At 28.7% G+C, this 19,255-nt stretch overlaps 5 protein-coding genes across 5 annotated transcripts; 3 read left to right on the top strand and 2 right to left on the bottom strand.

Moving 5' to 3' along the window:
- The first annotated feature begins 270 nt into the window (after positions 1-270).
- LOC124939456 (protein SRC2-like) lies at positions 271-894 on the top strand. The gene has a single exon (XM_047479928.1). It carries the CDS (start codon positions 271-273, stop codon positions 892-894), a length of 624 nt encoding a protein of 207 aa, XP_047335884.1.
- Positions 895-6,867: 5,973 nt separating this feature from the next.
- Positions 6,868-7,694, top strand: LOC124939455 (protein SRC2-like). Its single transcript, XM_047479927.1, has one exon. It carries the CDS (start codon positions 6,868-6,870, stop codon positions 7,561-7,563), a length of 696 nt encoding a protein of 231 aa, XP_047335883.1. The 3' UTR covers positions 7,564-7,694.
- Positions 7,695-9,279: 1,585 nt separating this feature from the next.
- LOC124940693 lies at positions 9,280-10,771 on the top strand. The gene is made up of 7 exons (XM_047481224.1): positions 9,280-9,477; positions 9,587-9,643; positions 9,728-9,781; positions 9,846-9,899; positions 9,996-10,049; positions 10,132-10,236; positions 10,331-10,771. The coding sequence occupies exons 1-7, from the start codon at positions 9,433-9,435 to the stop codon at positions 10,397-10,399; spliced, it is 438 nt and encodes a 145-aa protein (XP_047337180.1). The 5' UTR covers positions 9,280-9,432; the 3' UTR covers positions 10,400-10,771.
- A 1,265-nt stretch (positions 10,772-12,036) lies between these two features.
- On the bottom strand, positions 12,037-14,496 carry LOC124938766 (probable protein phosphatase 2C 40). Its single transcript, XM_047479270.1, has 4 exons — positions 14,287-14,496; positions 12,752-13,848; positions 12,424-12,688; positions 12,037-12,350 (listed from the first exon to the last, which is right to left on the bottom strand). Exons 2-4 carry the CDS (start codon positions 13,838-13,840, stop codon positions 12,223-12,225), a joined length of 1,482 nt encoding a protein of 493 aa, XP_047335226.1. The 5' UTR covers positions 13,841-13,848; positions 14,287-14,496; the 3' UTR covers positions 12,037-12,222.
- A 926-nt stretch (positions 14,497-15,422) lies between these two features.
- Positions 15,423-17,081, bottom strand: LOC124939794 (alanine--tRNA ligase). The gene is made up of 8 exons (XM_047480240.1): positions 16,916-17,081; positions 16,685-16,837; positions 16,480-16,589; positions 16,229-16,321; positions 16,051-16,153; positions 15,890-15,964; positions 15,725-15,820; positions 15,423-15,643 (listed from the first exon to the last, which is right to left on the bottom strand). Exons 1-8 carry the CDS (start codon positions 17,006-17,008, stop codon positions 15,584-15,586), a joined length of 783 nt encoding a protein of 260 aa, XP_047336196.1. The 5' UTR covers positions 17,009-17,081; the 3' UTR covers positions 15,423-15,583.
- Positions 17,082-19,255: the final 2,174 nt, after the last annotated feature.

Below are 19,255 nucleotides of genomic sequence, written 5' to 3'. Positions count from 1 at the left end.
ACTAGCCTTTCGACATCATCCATTACACCAAAATTTATGATCTCTATCATTGTATATCAAAAAGAAATTTAATTTTTCTTTGCTAAGAAGAAAAATGAACAAAATGGCATATCACACTTTCAATGAAATTTCCTAACCACGGTTAGTTTTGAATGATAAAGTCCTTAACCATGGTTACTTACCTTAACACGCTTTCAAGCCCTATCAAGACTCATGACAAAAACATGTATATATATATATATATTCATCTCAATGGACGTTTATGTATCAATGGATAATCATCATCATCATCGAACCCTAGAAATCAATGTTAGATCAGCCAAACACCTAAGCAATGTTAATTACATTTCCAAAATGGACGTTTATGCAGTTGTCTTCATCTCCGGCGATTCCAAATCATCGGAAAAGTTCAAGACTACTATAGACAGAGCCGGCGGGACCAATCCATCTTGGAATTTCCCGATTCAATTCTCAATCGACGAATCTGCGGCAAGACAGAACCGATTAACCCTTGTTATCAATCTCCGATGCCATCGCTTCCTCTGCGACAAGAACATCGGAGAAATACGAGTTCCGATCAAGGATTTACTCGCCCCCGCCGCCGCCGGCGTAAACAGACCCCAATTCGTCACTTACCAGGTAAGAAAACCATCGGGAAGTCCCCGCGGCGGCGAGCTTCTTTTCTCGTACAAATGGGCTGACAAACGCATTGCGGCGAAGGTTGAGGAGCCGGTGACGGCGTATCCCATTGCTTGTTCCGGTTCCGGCGTATATTGTCCTGTAATTCCGAAGGCCGACCCGTATTCGGCGGCGGGTAGCTTGTACCCGAAGGTTGAACCGTATATATATCAACTGTTATTTAATGCGACTAATATGACAAACCTACGTATTTGAGTTACCATCTAAATTATTTTCTAATGAACCATCTGTTTTGAGAGAAATCATCGAACTTTAAATGATCATAAACGTCGGAGGTATATAATTCATAATGTTATTATTATGACGTTTTTTAATATTTGTTCTAAAATTTTGATGAAGTCGGAGAGTTAATCATTTTTCTCGAATACCTACAAGTTCGATAACCTATTAAATAAATGATATTTTTTTCTATCATGTTTTTGTAGTTTTTCAGTATTATACCTCACCATTTTAAAAGAAATATATATATATATATATATATATATTTATATAAATAAATAAATAAGGTTATAAATTAATATTTGATTGAGAAGTTTAAAAAAAGTTGTTAAATAAATTTAAATTTTTTTTTCATCAAAGGAACGTCCAATTGTTTATTCATTATTACATCTAAGTAATAAATTCATTATCAATGTTTAAAGCTTATTAGTTTACAAAAACGTGACAATTTTGGTTATAACATTTCTACCATGGAATAATGTTTTTTTAATAAAAATAAAGATTTAGTTCACACAACTCTTAGAAAAGAAGGATGATGAACTAAGAGAGAAGAAGTGCATGTCCTATATGGATTTTTTTTTTTTTTTTTTTTTTTTTTTTTAAATTTGAATTTTCTCCCTCTTCTTTTCCATCACTTTAATTTTTCGATCATTTTATTTCTCTATTTAAAATATCAATTTATCTTTACTAAATTTTCTAAAATTTAAATTATTAAACTCTATTACCTAATGACACGCTCAGTAATTTTTAACAACAGTGAAAACTTAAATGTCCTAAAACTTATTATACCTAAATAAATTTATCCATATTTCATTCAAGGTTATGAGAAATAAACCTTTCATTTTAATAAAAAAAAATATTTAAATAAGTGAATGTTATGATCATTTAATAATGATCATTTAATAAATGGACAGATTCAACTTGAAAGCAATTGGTTCATTTAAAACAGTACAATATACAGTAAACTATTTAAATAATTCACTGAAGATTTAATTTCTAGAAGTATTCAAAACAATTTCCAATCTGGCCCTAGGCTTCTGCAACTTGTTTGAAGATGTGACAAATATATATATATATATATATATATATATATATATATATATATATATATATAAAAGCTAGCCCGAGTTTTGGGTGTCCCTACCCGTAAGAAATAGAAAAAGTTGATTTTTTTTAATTTTCTTAGATTTAGTTTAAAATATTGATTAAAAAAATAATTTTAATGAGATTTAATTTATAATTAAATAAAAAATTTAAATTTATATCTAAAACTATTAAATTACAACAATTTAGGTTTAAAAATATAAATTTATCTGAATATCTAATATATTTTATTAGATGAGTTATGAATAAAGAATGAACATCTTTATGCTTACCTCATGCTAGGGTAAGCCACATATATATATAAAGTTATATACAGCGTGCTTAAACCAAATAAAAAAATTGTATTAATTGTGACTAATGCTATTTTATAGTTAATTAGATAGACAATTAATATAAAATTATTATTATTATTATTAATATATATATATATTTTTTGTTCTGAAATAAAATATTCATTCTCTAGGTAAAAAGAAGAGGTATAACCGTAGGTAACGTATATAGGATACTAGTTATATAAATATAAGTTGTAAGAGACATAAATTATAAATAAAATTTTGTGATGTATAAATTATATAGGTTATTAGTGTTTGGTAAAAAATATAAAATATGTATAAATTATATAAGTTTAATTATTTTGTGTTTAATTGGTGGTATAAGAAAGTTGTACAAAATTTAAAAGACTATTTTACCTTATATTTATATAAATTATTTTTTTATTTTTATTTTAAAATTTATCTTATAGATAGTTTATATTATTAAATTATATTAAAATTAATACAAAATTAATATATAATTATCCTATAAATGTATTTTTAATAATAGTTTGAATTAATTTATATATAATTTCTTATAATTTAACTTATATAATTATATAAATAAAATTTATTTATATATGAATTAATATTTAATAATTATTTTTTAAATTTATGTATTATTATAAATATTTGTATATATAAAAAATAATAATTCTTTTTATAAAATAAATATTAAAAATAATTATTTTATAAAATAATATTTGAAATTAGAATGGTATAATTATAAATTAGATTCAAAAATAAATTTATATAATTAATTATACATACCATTTATTAATAATTTTATAAATTAATTTTATATATGACTAATTATAAATACAATTTTATTTTATAAATTAATTTTATATATGATTATTATTTTTTAATTAAAATTATTAGTTTTTTAAAATAATTAATATATTTAACTATATATAAAATTCACATTTAAATTTTTTACACTTAAAAATTATAAGTTTTTATTTACAGAAATAAATAAAATATATAAAATTAAATAATTAAATAAAAATAAGTAATAATAGAAAATAAACATAGTTAAATATAAATAAATATTTAGTTATAATTTTATATTATAATTATTATATTTTAAATATAATCAAGAAATTAAAATTTTATAATTAAAACTAAAAAATAAAAGAGGAATATTAAAGTTTATATATACTTGCAACTAGTAAAACTAGTTACTATATTATATCCTTTTTGACGGTATAAATTATACCTAATTAATCATATAAATATAAATAATAATCAATCAAACAACATATAATTATCCTATATCTATATTCTTATACTCATACCAAACATAGCCTTAGGTACAGTCAATAAAGATTTTTTTTTTCTTTACTTGTTTATCCAATCTATTTTCTGTATACAACTTGTGGACTAAGGCTTTGTTCTTTTTGAGTTATTTGAAAAACTCAAACACAATTAATTTTCTAATCAATCATATTACTTATTTCATTAACCAAAATACTAAAATACTCTCTATTTTAAATTATTATTTTTTATTTTATTTATATATATCAATACCTTTTAAATTATTTTACCAAAAATAATCATTACTTTCTCAAAATTATCACCAATCATTATTATTTTCTCCCTCTAAATTTTTTAAAAAACTCCAATCCAAACAAGCCCTAAGTTTTTTTTTCTTCAAAATCAAAACAAAAAATAAATTATTCCAATTAATCAGGGCTGAAGTTGCTATATATATTAATAATAAGGGCTGAAATTAATATATATATTAATAATAATTTTGTATTAATTTTTTAAGTAATTAATTAACTAAAGAATAATTTTTAATAGATAAAAACATATTTTAGATTGAAGTAGATGTAATGACTATTTGGATTATATTTGGATCATGTTAATCTTCTTTATTAAAAATATAAAAAAAATAGTTGGCTAAGAAATCAATAAAATAAATGAATTGTAACTTTCTCTAATTTATTTTATTTTAATATATATATAACAAATTAAAAAAAAAATACTTGTTCTTAATGAAATAATTTTAATAAAAAATTTACTTATTCTTAATGAAATAATTTTAATAATGAGTTTGAAAGAGAAACAAAATTGCTTGTTCTTACATGAAATAATATTTTATTTCATTTTAATAATGAGTTTGAAAGAGTATAACATTTTCTAGTGTTAGATTAAGTATTAATTAGAGTTCTTGACTTTAAATAAATAATATAAGTTATCTCTCAAAATATTATTTTAAAAAAAATAAAATACTATATTTATCTATAAGATCGAGACTATTTTTTAATTTTATCTTTCAATTATCTTTTATTTTACAAACATTTTAGTAAATCACATTGCATGTCTTTACTATAGTTTAAATGAAGGTGCAAATAATTTTACATGAAGGTATAAATGGTTTTAATATGAATGTGTAAATAATTTTACATAAAAATTAGTTGTATATATTTCTGTTTTCAAGCTTTATAAGTCGTATTTAAACATTAAACCAAACATTATAAATGATTTTAACAAGTTTTGTTATCATCTTTTATTGTTTAGCCCTTCAATAAATCGCATTATAGGTGTTATATATGATTTACATGAATGTGCAAATATTTTTACATGAATATATAAATGGTTTTACGTGACAATTATTTTTAAAAAAGAATACTATATTTATATGAGGTTGAGAAAATCTCTTAATTTTATTCTTCACCAAAAAAATTATTGTTTGTGTCCATAATCTTGTAAACCGTGTCTTATTTATCTTAAAAGTTAATTTTTTTCCATTTCATCTAGACACTTAGATTTTTTTTTTTTAAATCTAAATCATCCAAATGTATAGGTGGAGTTCTATGTCTATTCTCATTATAGATATTTGGATTACAATATGAATTGAAATTTAAAATAAATTGAAAAACACTTCTGAACTCTTTATAAATCTTATTGATAATTGAGAACTGAGTTTTAGAGAGCTTTATACAAAACTTTAAAATTTTCAAAAAGCTTGAGAAAATATCTATGGCTAATTCTAATTCTGCATGGGTTTGATTTGAGGCTTGTGAATGATCTCCTCTCCCTAATCTTGGTCGAAAAATTCTATTTATAGCCTCCTTAAGTTGGTTGAAGAAGATAGTGTAGCATATTTCTAGGTTTCGAGAAAGCATTTTTCTTATCAACTAACTGTTACGGGACTACTTTCAGCTTAGTGTTGTAGTTCTTCTTGTCGCAAATGAGTTCTTTATTAAATTCGAGACAAAAGACCATTAACTTTTGTTTATTTTTATCGACTTCATCCATAATTGGTCCTATGATTGTAGACAATTTGAGATCATTCTAGAGTGATCATTAATTAATCAATTTAGTATAATACAAATAAATATAAAATAATTTCTTTATTTAGCCCCCAAACTAAACCAAGAGTCTTATTTATCTCTTTATTCCGACCCAGCCATATTTTACAACAGGTTAGAATTGTTATTAATTTTATTTAATTTATTAGTTTTGTCCAATAAAGTTTTGTTTTATTAGTTTTGGTCTTGGACTAGGAGGCTTCAAGCACGAATTCGAATACATGAGGAGTTTTGTCTCCCTATTTAGATAATATTGGCAATGATAATTACTGGTGTCGTTATTCAATTAGGAAAGGCCTTGAGACGGAGCTCCAACAGAAGTATCATTTTTCAATCGGAAAAATTGAGTTTGGTCTTGGAAACCTTACTTTGGATTATTTAAGTTTACTAAAAGATTTCTTAGGTTCAATTGAACCAAAACACCCAATAACCCATAACTCGGTGTAAGTTTAAGTCTTTTTAAATTTAAAACCGAAGCTTTATTTAAAAATCTTGAATTCGGACAAACATGCCTCGTTTGTTTAGGGATTGATTTGAAAATACTTCGAACATCATTTAAAATGTGTTAGGAGACTTTTTTAATCACAATTCATGAGTTATATACCAAGAATAGAAGCCAATTTTTTAAGAGTTTAAAATCAAATTTGGGTTTTTCTAGGATAAAAAATCAAATAAAAAAATTAAAAAATTATGCAACATTAAATAACACACTTACTCAGATGTATAATTTTCAGAGAATGATAGTTTACAATGACTTAAAATTATTTAAAAAAATATATAAATTGGATAAATCAAATTTTAGTTTCTACAAGCATATAAAAATTCAAAACAAACCCAAATAAAAGGAGGCATTATTAGTGGCACTAGTTATATATTTATCATGTTGAGCATTTGTTGTCTTAAAAAAAAATTGTATTTGAATTTTATGAATTATAATGTCTAATAAATAGTTATATAGTAGAGAAATAAAACATGAATTTGGTGTCAAATTATTTTCTAGACACCATTCATTGCATCAAAATTCATAAAAAAATAAATAAATAAACAAAATGGCATGTATCACTTTCAATGAAACTTCCTAACCATGGTTAGTTTTGAATGACAAAGTCCTTAACCATGGTTAGTTACCTTAACACGTCTTCCAGACTCATGACAAAAACATGTATATATATATTCATCTCCCTTGTTAAGACAGGCGCTAAGATTTTCTATCAATGGATAATCATCATCATAGAACCCTAGAAATCAATGTTAGATCAGCCAAACACCTCAACGATGTTAATTACATTTCCAAAATGGACGTTTACGCAGTTGTCTTCATCTCCGGCGATTCCAAATCCTCGGAAAAGTTCAAAACTACTATAGATAGAGCCGGCGGGACCAATCCATCTTGGAATTTCCCGATTCAATTCTCAATCGATGAATCTGCAGCCAGACAGAACCGATTAACCCTTGTTATCATTCTCCGATGCGATCGCTCCCTCGGCGACAAGAAGATCGGAGAAATACGAGTTCCGATCAAGGATTTACTCGCCCCCGCCCCTGCCGGCGGCGGCGTAAACAAACCCCAATTCGTCACTTATCAGGTAAGAAAACCATCGGGAAGTCCCCGCGGCGGCGAGCTTCATTTCTCGTACAAATGGGCTGACAAACGCATTGCGGCGACGGTTGAGGAGCCGGTGACGGCGTATCCCGTTGCTTGTTCCGGTTCCGGCGTATATTGTCATGTAATTCCGACGGTTGACCCGTATCCTGCGGCGGGTAGCTTGTACCCGAAGGTTGAACCGTATGTATATATACCGTCACCGGTTTTACAGGGTTATGGACCTTATGGTTATCCGGTTCGACCGGGTTACGGGTACTATTCACCCGTACAGGAACCGGCAAATAATAGATTTGGGTTCTTTTGATCGGCGATATGGGTTATCTGATTTATATATTACTGCATTGTGAACCTTTTTATTGTCTAAACGGCACGAAATTGGCATTCATGTAAAATTTCTTTATTAATAAATTATTACATGAAAATTGTTATTAAATAGAAATATTACATTTAAGGATATATATGATCTTAAGTGTAGATATTAAATATTAATGAGACCGGTAAAATCAGATAATATATATATGCATGAAAAATAATTATTAAATCGTTTTTATATGTGTCAAAAAGGTTAAATCTATAACTTATCTACAGTAAATTATTGAATTATTGGTTACATCTTTGTATAAAGAAACTTAGACTTTAACTAAAATAAAATATCTACAAGTCTAAGCAGAGAAAGTAGTTGCATGTATTCAATTTCTAGAAGTATTCAAAACAATTTCCAAACTGGCCCAATTGATCTACCAACTTGTTTGAAGATGTGACAATATATATATTTTAAAAACAATAATAATTTTATATTAGTTGTATAAGTAATTAATAAAATAAATAAATTGCTTGTTCCTATAAGAAATACTATTTTATTTTATTTTCTAATGTTGGATTTAGTATTAACTAGAGTTGTTACATTGGGTTATTCTAACTTGACTTTAAATAAATTTTATTTAAGTTATGTATCAAAATATAATTTTTTTCTTAATTATTTAGAAAATATACATGATACATTTGTATATACAAAGGAATATAACAAATCAAATATATCTTTATTTTGGGATAAATTTAAGTTCGGGGCACGGTTTTACTTAATCAAAATTTTACTGTCTGATTTTTTATTAGTCAATCCTTATATTATAATTGATTAGATGCATCTGATATTAGATCTTTATGTACAATCCTTTATTGTAATTTATTGTTGTTAGATAATTATTTAGGTATCCAACCACATATTACATATATATATAATAATAATTAATATTCTAAATGTTTTAAACTAATTTTAAAATAATTAGTTAAATAAAATTAAGTAATTAAGAACATGTCAATATAATAATAATTTCAAACATTTTTTTTATTAAACAAAAACGTTAGTATATTTATAATATTATTTGTTAATCATACCATTGATTAATTAATATATTCTACTATTAGATTGAGATTATGTTGTATTCTGAATAAATGATCTAATTTTTTTTATATCATAATTCAATATTTAGCCCTTAGATAAATCCGTTATTTTTATATCAAATTAAGTCTGTATAAGTTATTTTTAGATCAAATTAAGTCTGTATAATAATTGAGTTTTCAATTCTAATTTAGACGTAATTCACGAGGAAACAAATAATTTGGAGTTACAATATTTTCTCTAGATTTTTTTTTTTTTTTTTTTAGAATTTTGTTGAGAAGTTGATAAATATCCTACTCATAAATTGTGTTTTATTTCACTTTCACCATATTTGAGTTGGTAATGTGTTTTTCTTATACGAGAATATATTTAGCTGAATTTGAACGAATTTGTCATATTAGATTTTTTTAATCCGGATAATATTCTCAATATTTGGTGAGTCGTTCTTTTGCTTATACCCTCTAATCGTGTTGGTGAGTATCTCTCGATTTCGTATTCATCTCCTTCTTTACCGAACAAGAGATGATGTTGTCGGATATGAAATTCTTATTTATTTTTTATTTTTTATTTTTTATAATAAAGAGCTTTTAGAATATATCTTTAATGCTGAGTTCAAAATTTAATTCTTTCTCTCTCTCTTGGTAGCATAGCCATAGACGGACGGAGAGATATAAGTGAGTGAGATCTGATGCTTCCCAATCTGATTATTACAATCTAAAACCTAGATTCAATTCCTTCCTTCACAGATTCTTCATCTTCTTCTTCTTCTTCTTCATGGCGAACGCCGCCGATTCCATCCCTCCTCTCGCCGCTGCTTCTGTACGTGATCATCTTGATTTAATTAATTAACCTATCTTCATTATCTACATTAACGTCAATTATACGCTTTTCTGTGTTGTTTGCTTGCTTGCTTAATCACAATTCACAGAAGATGATGATGATGAAGGAATCTTCTAACACGACGCCGATTAATGCAAGGCTCGCGGTAAGAGTCTAGACTGAATGAATTGTTTCAATTCAATTTAGCTTTGTTTTGTTTTCAGTTAGTTAGAATAATCTGTTGTTACAGGACCTCAATGAGTCGAGACAAGATCTTACTTCGAAAATTCAAGTGCTAAAGCAGGTCAGGTCGGTCTGATTCAAGATCTAATTCTTTATCTAACTTATACATTGCTTCGGTTTTGTAGGATCTACAAAGTTTGAGATCCAACTTAGACTCTCAAGTCAAGACCTACCGAGAAGTAAGAAGTTAATCTTACCATCTCTTCTTTCTTGACATACATACATACATGATTTCCTATTCATTCATTTCATGCTTTTTTTCTTTTCTTATTCAGGAACTCTCCAAGATTAAAAATTCAGTCAATGTACAAGTTAACCAACTTCGTTCAGTAAGTATCAATCTAACCTAACCTAACCACCTCTGTTTGTTTATCTATCAACTGCATGTCTTTGATTTCACCATCTCACTAGGAATTTCAACAAATGAGGACCACACTACAAGATCAAGATCAAGATCAGCAGCATGAGGATTTTGCCACCAACTTGAGGAGGACCTTGGGAGAAGGAGGAGGAGGGGTAAGTAAATTCCATCTGACTCATGAAGATGGATGGATGGATGATGTTCTTGCTCTCAATTCATGATCACTAACATTACATTCATTTGCAACAGATTAAGAAAGAGGATGATGATCAAGATATTAGCAATCTTAAGCTTCAAGGTAATGGCACTACCCCTTAAAAGGGAGATTATTACCGATAAGTAGATCAAATTCCCTCTATTCTTTCTATAAAGGATATAATGATTGATTGATTAGAAATAAAGGAATTGTGTATACTTTTCAACATTTTAGCTCATATTATGCTGCTGCTCTTGCTTTATCCCACAAAAGGAGGAAAATTTGAAGGCATTATTATTGCATATTATTCATAACAATATTATATGAGATAAAATACAAAAGAGTCAGTGAGTGAGTGGTAATGCATCACTTACTAGTGATAGAGGCACAAAAGAAAGGATTCTCTTCAGTAAAGATATATATATATATATATATATTCCCATCATGAACATCATGGGGTTGGTTGGTTTGTTTGTTTGGGCAAATATATTTTTAAAATTTAGGATTTGTTATACAAATTATAAATTACTATGACAATAGAAAATATACTTTTGTGGTTGTACATATTATTCATAAGTATAATTATGAAATAATTAAGTTTTTTTTTTAAATGTGTGTGTGTTTGGTAAATAATTGTGTTCCTTCTATTTTAAATTTTATGTTGGATACAATTTATAATTTATTTATTAAAATTAAAGTACTGATGTAAATGAAAGAAAATGAAGTGCTCTTCACAAAAAATGGATGCGGATCCTTGATATTTAACTGACCAAGTGTTCTTTTGATTCAGCTTATCCTATATATTTTATTTGTTAAAATCATTATTTTTTTTAACAAATTCATTTCTAAAAGTGAATAAAGAATAACATGATCCAAAAATTAAAATAATCAAGTCTCATACCCAATGCCGATGTCCACATAAAGAAAGCGGAAGAAGAAATGAGAACTAAGTGTCAAAGCGTGTATCAATGCCAGATTATTATGCAATTATTGGGACAGGTTATTGCACTATTATAAGTATAATAATCAAACAGAACTTTGTCAAACCGAATTGACAACAGTTATATAATTTTTAAACCAAATTGAATAAACTATACAAACTTGAAAGATTCAAACCCCACAGGCAATTAATTCATATTAATGTTATATTCATTTATCTATTAAAATAAATACTTTATTTTGGTTAAATTATAACAAGAATTTTCAGCTAGCAGCATAAGCTTTTGAATATCTATTAAACCAATATTCTAAACTAGAGCAAAGGAATATAGGATTTAAGAAAATTGAAGTTCAGTCATTTAAAATGATATTTCTTATATACACATACATAACTAAGGTCAGAAAGAAGCCGATCAAATTAAGTCAAGTTATACACTATTTTCAATCGAGATATCAACTAAATCTCGATTGAAAATAGTGTTTTCAAATGAAGCATATACATCTTGTTTTTGAAGGGTCAGATCATGTAGGGTCAGATGATTATAAGGATCAATGCCAAACACAGATTTTGTGGTAACCATTTGGTCAACTGATCATCATATCATCTTCCACTGATCATTTAACAACATGTAATTGTATAGACATTAGGAATCGTTTGACCTACTAACTACAATTTAGTACTGTTTCCACCATTTCTTTCAATCACTTAAAATTTCTACACCATTAGTATAAATAAGGCCACCCACTACTATCAAAAGCACATTTCATGATTCTCATGTTTCTACCAGGAATCAAACTAATTTTTACACAAAAAATAAAATCCACAGAACAAAATGTTGAGCAACTTATATTGCTTTCAAAATTGATAACAAGAAAGAGTACTTACTATAAAGACTTCATAACGATTAAGATTGGCAATACAAGCAAAGACACATATAGATATGATATATATACACACACAACATGTAAAAAAAACAAATCTCAGTAATCTGATGATGGAAAGAACTTACAGGCATGTCGATGCCTTTGATGTGCGTTTCTGTTGCCCCAAAACGATCACAATTACTGTTACATCATCGTGATACTTCCTTCTACAACCAGCGGGTATACTCAACAATTCTTCTGCACTGAACCCTGCAAGATTAAAATCGTAGATATTTTAAAATCACAACTCAAATAAGAGCAAACAAACTATTATTATATATACCTGCAGAATTAGCTGCTCTTTCTACAAGCTTCTCCAAAAGGAACTTTGCTGGATCACCTGAAGGGTTTTCTGAAATGTACAAGTCCACAAGTTCCACCACTTCGTCATTGCTGAAGAAGTCAAATAAACCATCACTTCCAAGGATAACGAAATGATCTGAATAAGAGATCCTATGTACACTCAAACAAGGATCGTTGGAGACGTATGGAGGGCTTATAAGGTTGCGAATACGGAGAATTCCAATCAAAGCATCATTCAATATTTTCTGCATATAAAAATAACTTCATTGCATTGTTCTTGGTTTAAATAAAATAATTTAACTGTTTACCTTCTTCAAATAACCTACACCGAATGCCCTGGTGACTTTCAATCTCCCTTTCACTTTTCCACCTATTACTGTCGCGGGATCATCAGGATGCTCTCGTAGAAGACGGTTCCTCTCAATTTCATTATCCAATGTATGACTTTCAGTTAGCTGTATAGCTCTCAAGTTCTTTGTCACTTTCCCTTTCCCACCAATTCCTTCAGCATAAGTTGCCAACACAGCACGACTATCACCCAAATTGAGGGTGTACAAATTCTTACCATGGAGAAGCACAACGAGTACACACGATCCAATTGATACCAGGTCAGGCCGGTCTTCCATTTCTTGCTCAACCATATGCAAGAAATCTTTTTCAGCCTGGCCAAGAGCACGTTGGAGACTGTCAAGTACAATGTGTGTAAGGGTAAGTGACCCGTTCTTACAGTTATTTGCAGCTGTGTTTTCCATATCCATACAATTGGAAGCTTCAACAGCATCAAGCTTCTGTTCCGAGCCTAATATGTTTAGGTTGAACCCTATGGTGTCGTAAAACGTACCAGCAAGATAATCAGCTGCATCTCTTCCATTGAAACCATCATAGATTCCACAAAAAAGCCATCCATTCTCTTCAGAACAAACTGCTTGAACCCTGTCTTCACCAGCAGCACCACCTGCAACTTCAACCTCTACAGCATTTAGAAAACCCTCACTTCTAGAAGGAGCACTCATGGATGTTAAGTAGGAATCACAATCAGCCGGGTCACTTGGACTGCAACTTAGGTACGACGCGTTGCTGTGAAGAGAAGATGACAACTGATCCAACTTAGAAAGTGTAGGGGAAGATGGAATTCTTCTAAATGACATTGGAGAATCCAAAGATGGAAGAATTTCAGCTCCAATGAATCCATGGCAAATATTTGTATTAGCCAGAGTAGCATTTGCACTCAAGGCAGCGCCAGAGAGACAGGAGAAAGAACTGCTTGTTCTTCGAAGTGTAGTTCCCTTATCTCCATTAGGAATGTCACGCGAATCACTTAACTTTCTATTGTTGCATTGATAACCAAAGCTAACTTTAATTTCTTCACTAGAATGGTTTATTGTTTCATCAAACATCACTATAGCTGTAGAACACAAATACTTCAATTAAATGTTGCAAATAAAAAAAACTGAATACTGCATGAGAGAGTAATGATCCACAATCTGTAACAAGATAGAATATAAAGCAAAATCTAGCAATGAAACATGGTTTAATTCAATCATTTCTTTGAATCTGCTTCGAATCCTAGTCGAAATCTGCTAAAGAAGTTCACAAGAGCTGCAACAATAGAATCTGACACTGAATTGATCCAAAACCACATAGAAGTCGAATTTTAACAGTAAACATGCATACATTTTCAGATCAGTAACGTCTTCAATTGAGAAAAGAAGCTGATACACATTCGATGTTTGAATTCAAGTTGATTTAGCATGGATGGAGAAGGATGAGTAAGTAAAAGTTTGTATGGATCTCGAAAATCGAGAAATCGAGATTTGTAGAATCTAGAGAAAAACGTACATACCTTAGGGATGAGTAATTGTGTTCTGTATGCAAACAACAACGATTATGAGATGATAGAGAGAGAGTGGTAGCGTTGGAATCTACTTGTTGAAGAAGATGAAGAGCTCCTGGAGAAGAAAGAACTGACTGCGAAGAGAGAGAGAGAGAGAGAGAGAGGAGAGAGATTGGATGGTGGAGAGAGATCTTTGGAATATTTTACGAAAAATTAAAATCGTTAAAGTTGGGAACATTATTTAAACAGTTTTTATGGCCGCCACTACCTTTTTCTTATTTTTAAATATATTTATGTTATTTACAGGTGTTATTAATTAGATTTAATATAAACTCAGGTGTATATGTTAATTTATTTGATTTAATATAGAAACAATATATATATATATAATAGAATAAGACATTTCTATTAAAATTAAAGTGATTATGTGGAATTTTTTATTTTTTTTATTTGAGATAATTAATATTTATTTTGAATATTACTTCAATCGTCATATTATTTTTTTTATCTTTAAAATATAATTTTATATATTAAAAAAATTAATATAATTAGTTAAAAAAAAAAATTATTTAACTTTTCTTACTATATTACTTTGTAATTTTTTATTTATTAAAGTTTTTTAATCATATTTTTTATTTAGACATTTTATTTAATAATAATATAATTACTTTTTGTTGAACAATAATATTATAAATAAATTTATTTTATATTATACTAAGTTATTTTAAACAATAATTAATTATTTTTTTTATTAAATAACATATATCTTATGATAAAATTTAATTTGTAAAATAGACATTTTAAAACTATTAATTATTCATATAAATAAATTCATAAATAATAATGTTCTTACTATCTTAAAAATGAAGAAGCTCCACCCAAAAAAAAATATATTTAAGTCAAAAAAATTTACATCAAGGAGTCATAGGATATTGAGTAATTTGAATGAAATATCAACTCTTTTGACAAGGAAAAACAAGTTTTTCCTGGTAAATGGCTACTTTACCCTCTCCTCCATTTAATTAAAATTTAAAGTAACTAGCAAATGATGCCATAATGGAGGGTTAAAATAGACATTTAAAACAACCAACAAATACAACCAAAAACTTGCTTTTTTGCATAATTTTATCTAATAGAATAGAGAGTAAGCCCAAAATGTGAGTGGAATAGGGTTTAAAGTTTGAATCAACTACATTAACTTATGTTACACATTTCAAAACCTGTTTCCAAAACAGGTTAATATTGTGAAAGATGATTAATTTCATCAAGAATAAGATTGATTGTTCTAACACCATAATAGGTCAATCTAAGGTGTAATATTGTAGAACACTTTAGTCAACCCCTTCTTGATCCGAATCTGAGAAACCTGAGGATGTAGTTCATTAATGTAGGCATTGATAATGAAAGAAGAATGAAAGAAAGAAAAACAAGTGTATAATAATATGACCTTAAGGAACATGATCTCCGATATGTCAGAAACATGAGTGCCACCGCAAGGGCAGCCAGGATAGTCACCAATTCTTACAATCCGGGGAGTACTTTCCTGCACAAATCAACAACTTCAGCCATTATTACCTTAAGAGATGATGAATCTGATTGGGGTTTCTTTCACCTTAGGGATGTAATTAGGAAGACATCCACCACACAGAGCAGCAGCTTCTTCATAAGGTAAAATCGAGACAATGACCTAAAATAGGAAGGAATGGTTTCAGCAAGTATGATTTTAGGGCAAGAGGATCAGGAGGAATCTGAATAGAATAGTATATGACATACTCTTCTTCCTTCAGAAATCAATTTATTAGCTTCTAGTTCTAAATCCTTTTGTTTAAGTTGAATTTCATTTTGCGGAATGCTGCCTTTGTACTCCACAAATGGCCTGCCAATTAGTAGTAGTAGTAGTAAATTTGCTGATACGAAAAATCGTCATAGAATAGAATGAAAGAAAACATACCCATCAGGATAATGGTGGCCTTTGCCAGGTTCTAAATGACCTAAACCTATGTTCTCCATGCAAACATCAATCAAATGACCGGCCAAATGAAGCCTAATAATACAAAAGGCTTAAATTAAAGCATGTCAGATAGGTTTTGATCTAACAAACATCACTAAGAACTGCTTTCAGGGTATTGTAATTGGATGAAAATCTTTCCAATCCATATATGCAAAACCCTAAACTGCAACCTCTCAAACTAATTAAACTACCTGGAATTCAGCTTTCTTCGAGATTCATCAACAGTTAGCAAAACATCAATCGTATTTTCCAACTTTGGTGGAAAGGATTCAAGATTCTCGAAAGTTCCATAATGAAAAACCTGTTTAATGTAGGTAGATCCGTAGAAAAGTCAAGGTAAATCTCCAAACGGAAGAGATTCAGTGGTTAAAATGAAGTGATTCAGTAGCTAATTACTCTTCCATCCTTGGATCGGACGTCGTTGACGATGAATTTGGGGATAGAACTGGCCGTCGGGAACTCGATGAATCCGGTGTCGAATGGCTGACCGCCGCCTTGTGGATGGAATATAGTTGATTCTAGTGTTAAGACAAATCTTCCTTCATCGTCCTTGAGAAAAAATGGAATGGATATCTATAATCAGTTTCCACAATCGTAGAAAGTATGCAATAAATTTGGGGGATAGACCTGAAAATGGGAAAGGAGAGATGAAGTAGATTGCAGTTTTGACATGTCTTGGTAGTAATCGAGCTTGGTATGCGCAGAAGATTCATTAGCCATCGCTGTAGAGATTCTGAAGACGATCTCTAATCTCTGATTAGCGATTATCAGAGATTATTGTCTTTGTAGTAATTTCAAACAAGCTTGATTATTCTTTTACACAGTATAGTTTCAAACAAGCTTTACAAAAATAGTGATAATAGTCATATATGGTCCTTGTTTCAGATCAATTTATTTAAAAAAAATAATAATAAAATAGAAATTGTTTGATCTTATTTATATATATATATATATATAATACTTAATTTGAATGTATATATATATATAAAGATAAAATGGTTAAAAATAAAATAAAAAATGATTGTGGTTAATTTGAATATATATGTAAGGATAAAATGGTTAAAAATAAAATTAAAAATGATATAGGTATGTTTCGAATTCGTAACCTAACAAAAACAAGTACAACTATTTAATCAACTAGGCTAATAACACATTATATTTTAAATTTAACACTAAATTTGATGAACGCGGAACATTTTTAACTAACTAATCTATGTATATATAATGATGCTTAATTTTGAAAGTGTTCGGATTGCCGGGTCGAGAGCTGTGGTTAATTTTAATATATATATGTGAGAGTAAATGAATATTTTGGTCGGATTCTGGGTTGACCCGCTCATAAATTTAAAACGGTTAAAAATAAAATTAAAAATATTATAGGTATATTTTGAACTCGCAACCTAACAAAATAAATACAACTTTTTAATCAATTAGGCTAATAACACTTTATTTTATAAATTTAATACTAAAGTTGATGAACGCGAAACGTTGTAACAATATATTTTTATTCGTATGCATCGCATTGGAATCTTCCTAGTTTATTTTAATAACTTAAATATCATTTAACTTCTCATAATTTATATGACTTAATTCATTAATTAATACATTTACTTAAAATTATTATTTTTTATTTTATTTTTATATATATATATATATATATATATATATATATATATATATATATATATATATATATATATATATATATATATATATATATATATATATATATATATATATATATATATATATATATATATATATATATATATATCGATACACTTTACAAACTATTGAAAAAAATATAATTAGATATTTATCTTTAAGGTGAACGGGGTCGAAATTGTCGAAGCAAACTCAATTCGGGATTCCATTCTCTCTTTCTATGAGAATCTTTTCACAGAGCCAGTTTGCGAAAGACCAATTCTGGGAGGAAACAACTTTAACAAAATGAGTGAGCAACAAAAGTCCTCTATCGAACATGATTTTACAATTGAAGAGATTTGGAAAGTTATTACAAGTTGTGATAGAGATAAATCATCTGGCCCGGATGAATACACAATCGTTTTTATTAAATAATCTTGGAAATTTATTAAGGACGATTATTTGAGCTCGTTCAAGCAATTTCATGCTACAATTTTCTTTAAGAAATGTTGAAATTCTAGTTTTATTGTCCTTGTTAGGAAGATTCGAGGGGCCAAATAACTCAAACACTTCAGACATATTAACCTTATGACGAGCTTCTATAAAATCTTGGCGAAAAATTTAGCTAATAGACTCAAAGTTCTTTTGCCAGAACTTATTTCTCCTAACCAGATGGAGTTCGTACAAGATAGACAGATAACTGATGCTTCACTCGTCACAAATGAGTGCATCGACTCTATTACTATAAGAAAGGGGTCGGATTGCCTTTGTGAACTTGGTATCGAAAAAGATTTTGATCACGTGAGTTAGGATTTTCTCTTTTCTCTCCTCGAAAATGGAGGAGGTGGATCAAAACTTGTGTTACTGAACATAAGTTCTCAATTCTAATAAACGACACGGTATTTGGGTTTTTCAAGAGTTCGAGGTGACTTAGACAAGGGGATCCCTATCACCTCTCATTTTCACGGTGGTTATGGAAGGTTTGTCAAAAACTATTTGAGAGAGCCATCAATGCTAGTCTTTTCACGGGAATTAATATATGAACGACGAGAAGACCCCACTACATATCCCACTTACTTTTTACAGATGACACTCTTTGTCTTACTAAACCTACAACAGAAAACCTTCATTCACTTCAGAAGATTCTTAATCTTTTTGAGACATGCTCGAGGTTGAAGATTAATAGAGAAAAATCTAAACTTTTTTTCATCGATAATGTTAATGACAACCAGTCATTGGCCAAAATTCTGGGGTTCAAAATTGCTTCTCTCCCATCAAAGTATCTCGATTTTTCTCTCGGCGCCAAATTCAGTTGCAAGGATA

Source organism: Impatiens glandulifera, chromosome 5 (assembly GCF_907164915.1).
Source record: "Impatiens glandulifera chromosome 5, dImpGla2.1, whole genome shotgun sequence".
Classification (NCBI taxonomy): domain Eukaryota; kingdom Viridiplantae; phylum Streptophyta; class Magnoliopsida; order Ericales; family Balsaminaceae; genus Impatiens; species Impatiens glandulifera.
This window is presented reverse-complemented; position numbering and strand designations above follow the sequence as displayed.

Coding starts and splice junctions, on each gene's coding strand:
- LOC124939456 (XM_047479928.1), top strand. CDS start 271: ATGGATAATCATCATCATCATCGAACCCTAGAAATCAATGTTAGATCA.
- LOC124939455 (XM_047479927.1), top strand. CDS start 6,868: ATGGATAATCATCATCATAGAACCCTAGAAATCAATGTTAGATCAGCC.
- LOC124939794 (XM_047480240.1), bottom strand. CDS start 17,008: ATGGCTAATGAATCTTCTGCGCATACCAAGCTCGATTACTACCAAGAC. Junction 16,590..16,684: donor TCCGATCCAAGGATGGAAGA/GTAATTAGCTAC, acceptor TACATTAAACAG/GTTTTTCATTATGGAACTTT. Junction 16,322..16,479: donor CGAAGAAAGCTGAATTCCAG/GTAGTTTAATTA, acceptor TTGTATTATTAG/GCTTCATTTGGCCGGTCATT.
- LOC124940693 (XM_047481224.1), top strand. CDS start 9,433: ATGGCGAACGCCGCCGATTCCATCCCTCCTCTCGCCGCTGCTTCT. Junction 9,644..9,727: donor CGATTAATGCAAGGCTCGCG/GTAAGAGTCTAG, acceptor CTGTTGTTACAG/GACCTCAATGAGTCGAGACA. Junction 9,900..9,995: donor AAGTCAAGACCTACCGAGAA/GTAAGAAGTTAA, acceptor TTTCTTATTCAG/GAACTCTCCAAGATTAAAAA.
- LOC124938766 (XM_047479270.1), bottom strand. CDS start 13,840: ATGTTTGATGAAACAATAAACCATTCTAGTGAAGAAATTAAAGTTAGC. Junction 12,689..12,751: donor GTGTAGGTTATTTGAAGAAG/GTAAACAGTTAA, acceptor TTTTATATGCAG/AAAATATTGAATGATGCTTT. Junction 12,351..12,423: donor AAGAGCAGCTAATTCTGCAG/GTATATATAATA, acceptor TTAATCTTGCAG/GGTTCAGTGCAGAAGAATTG.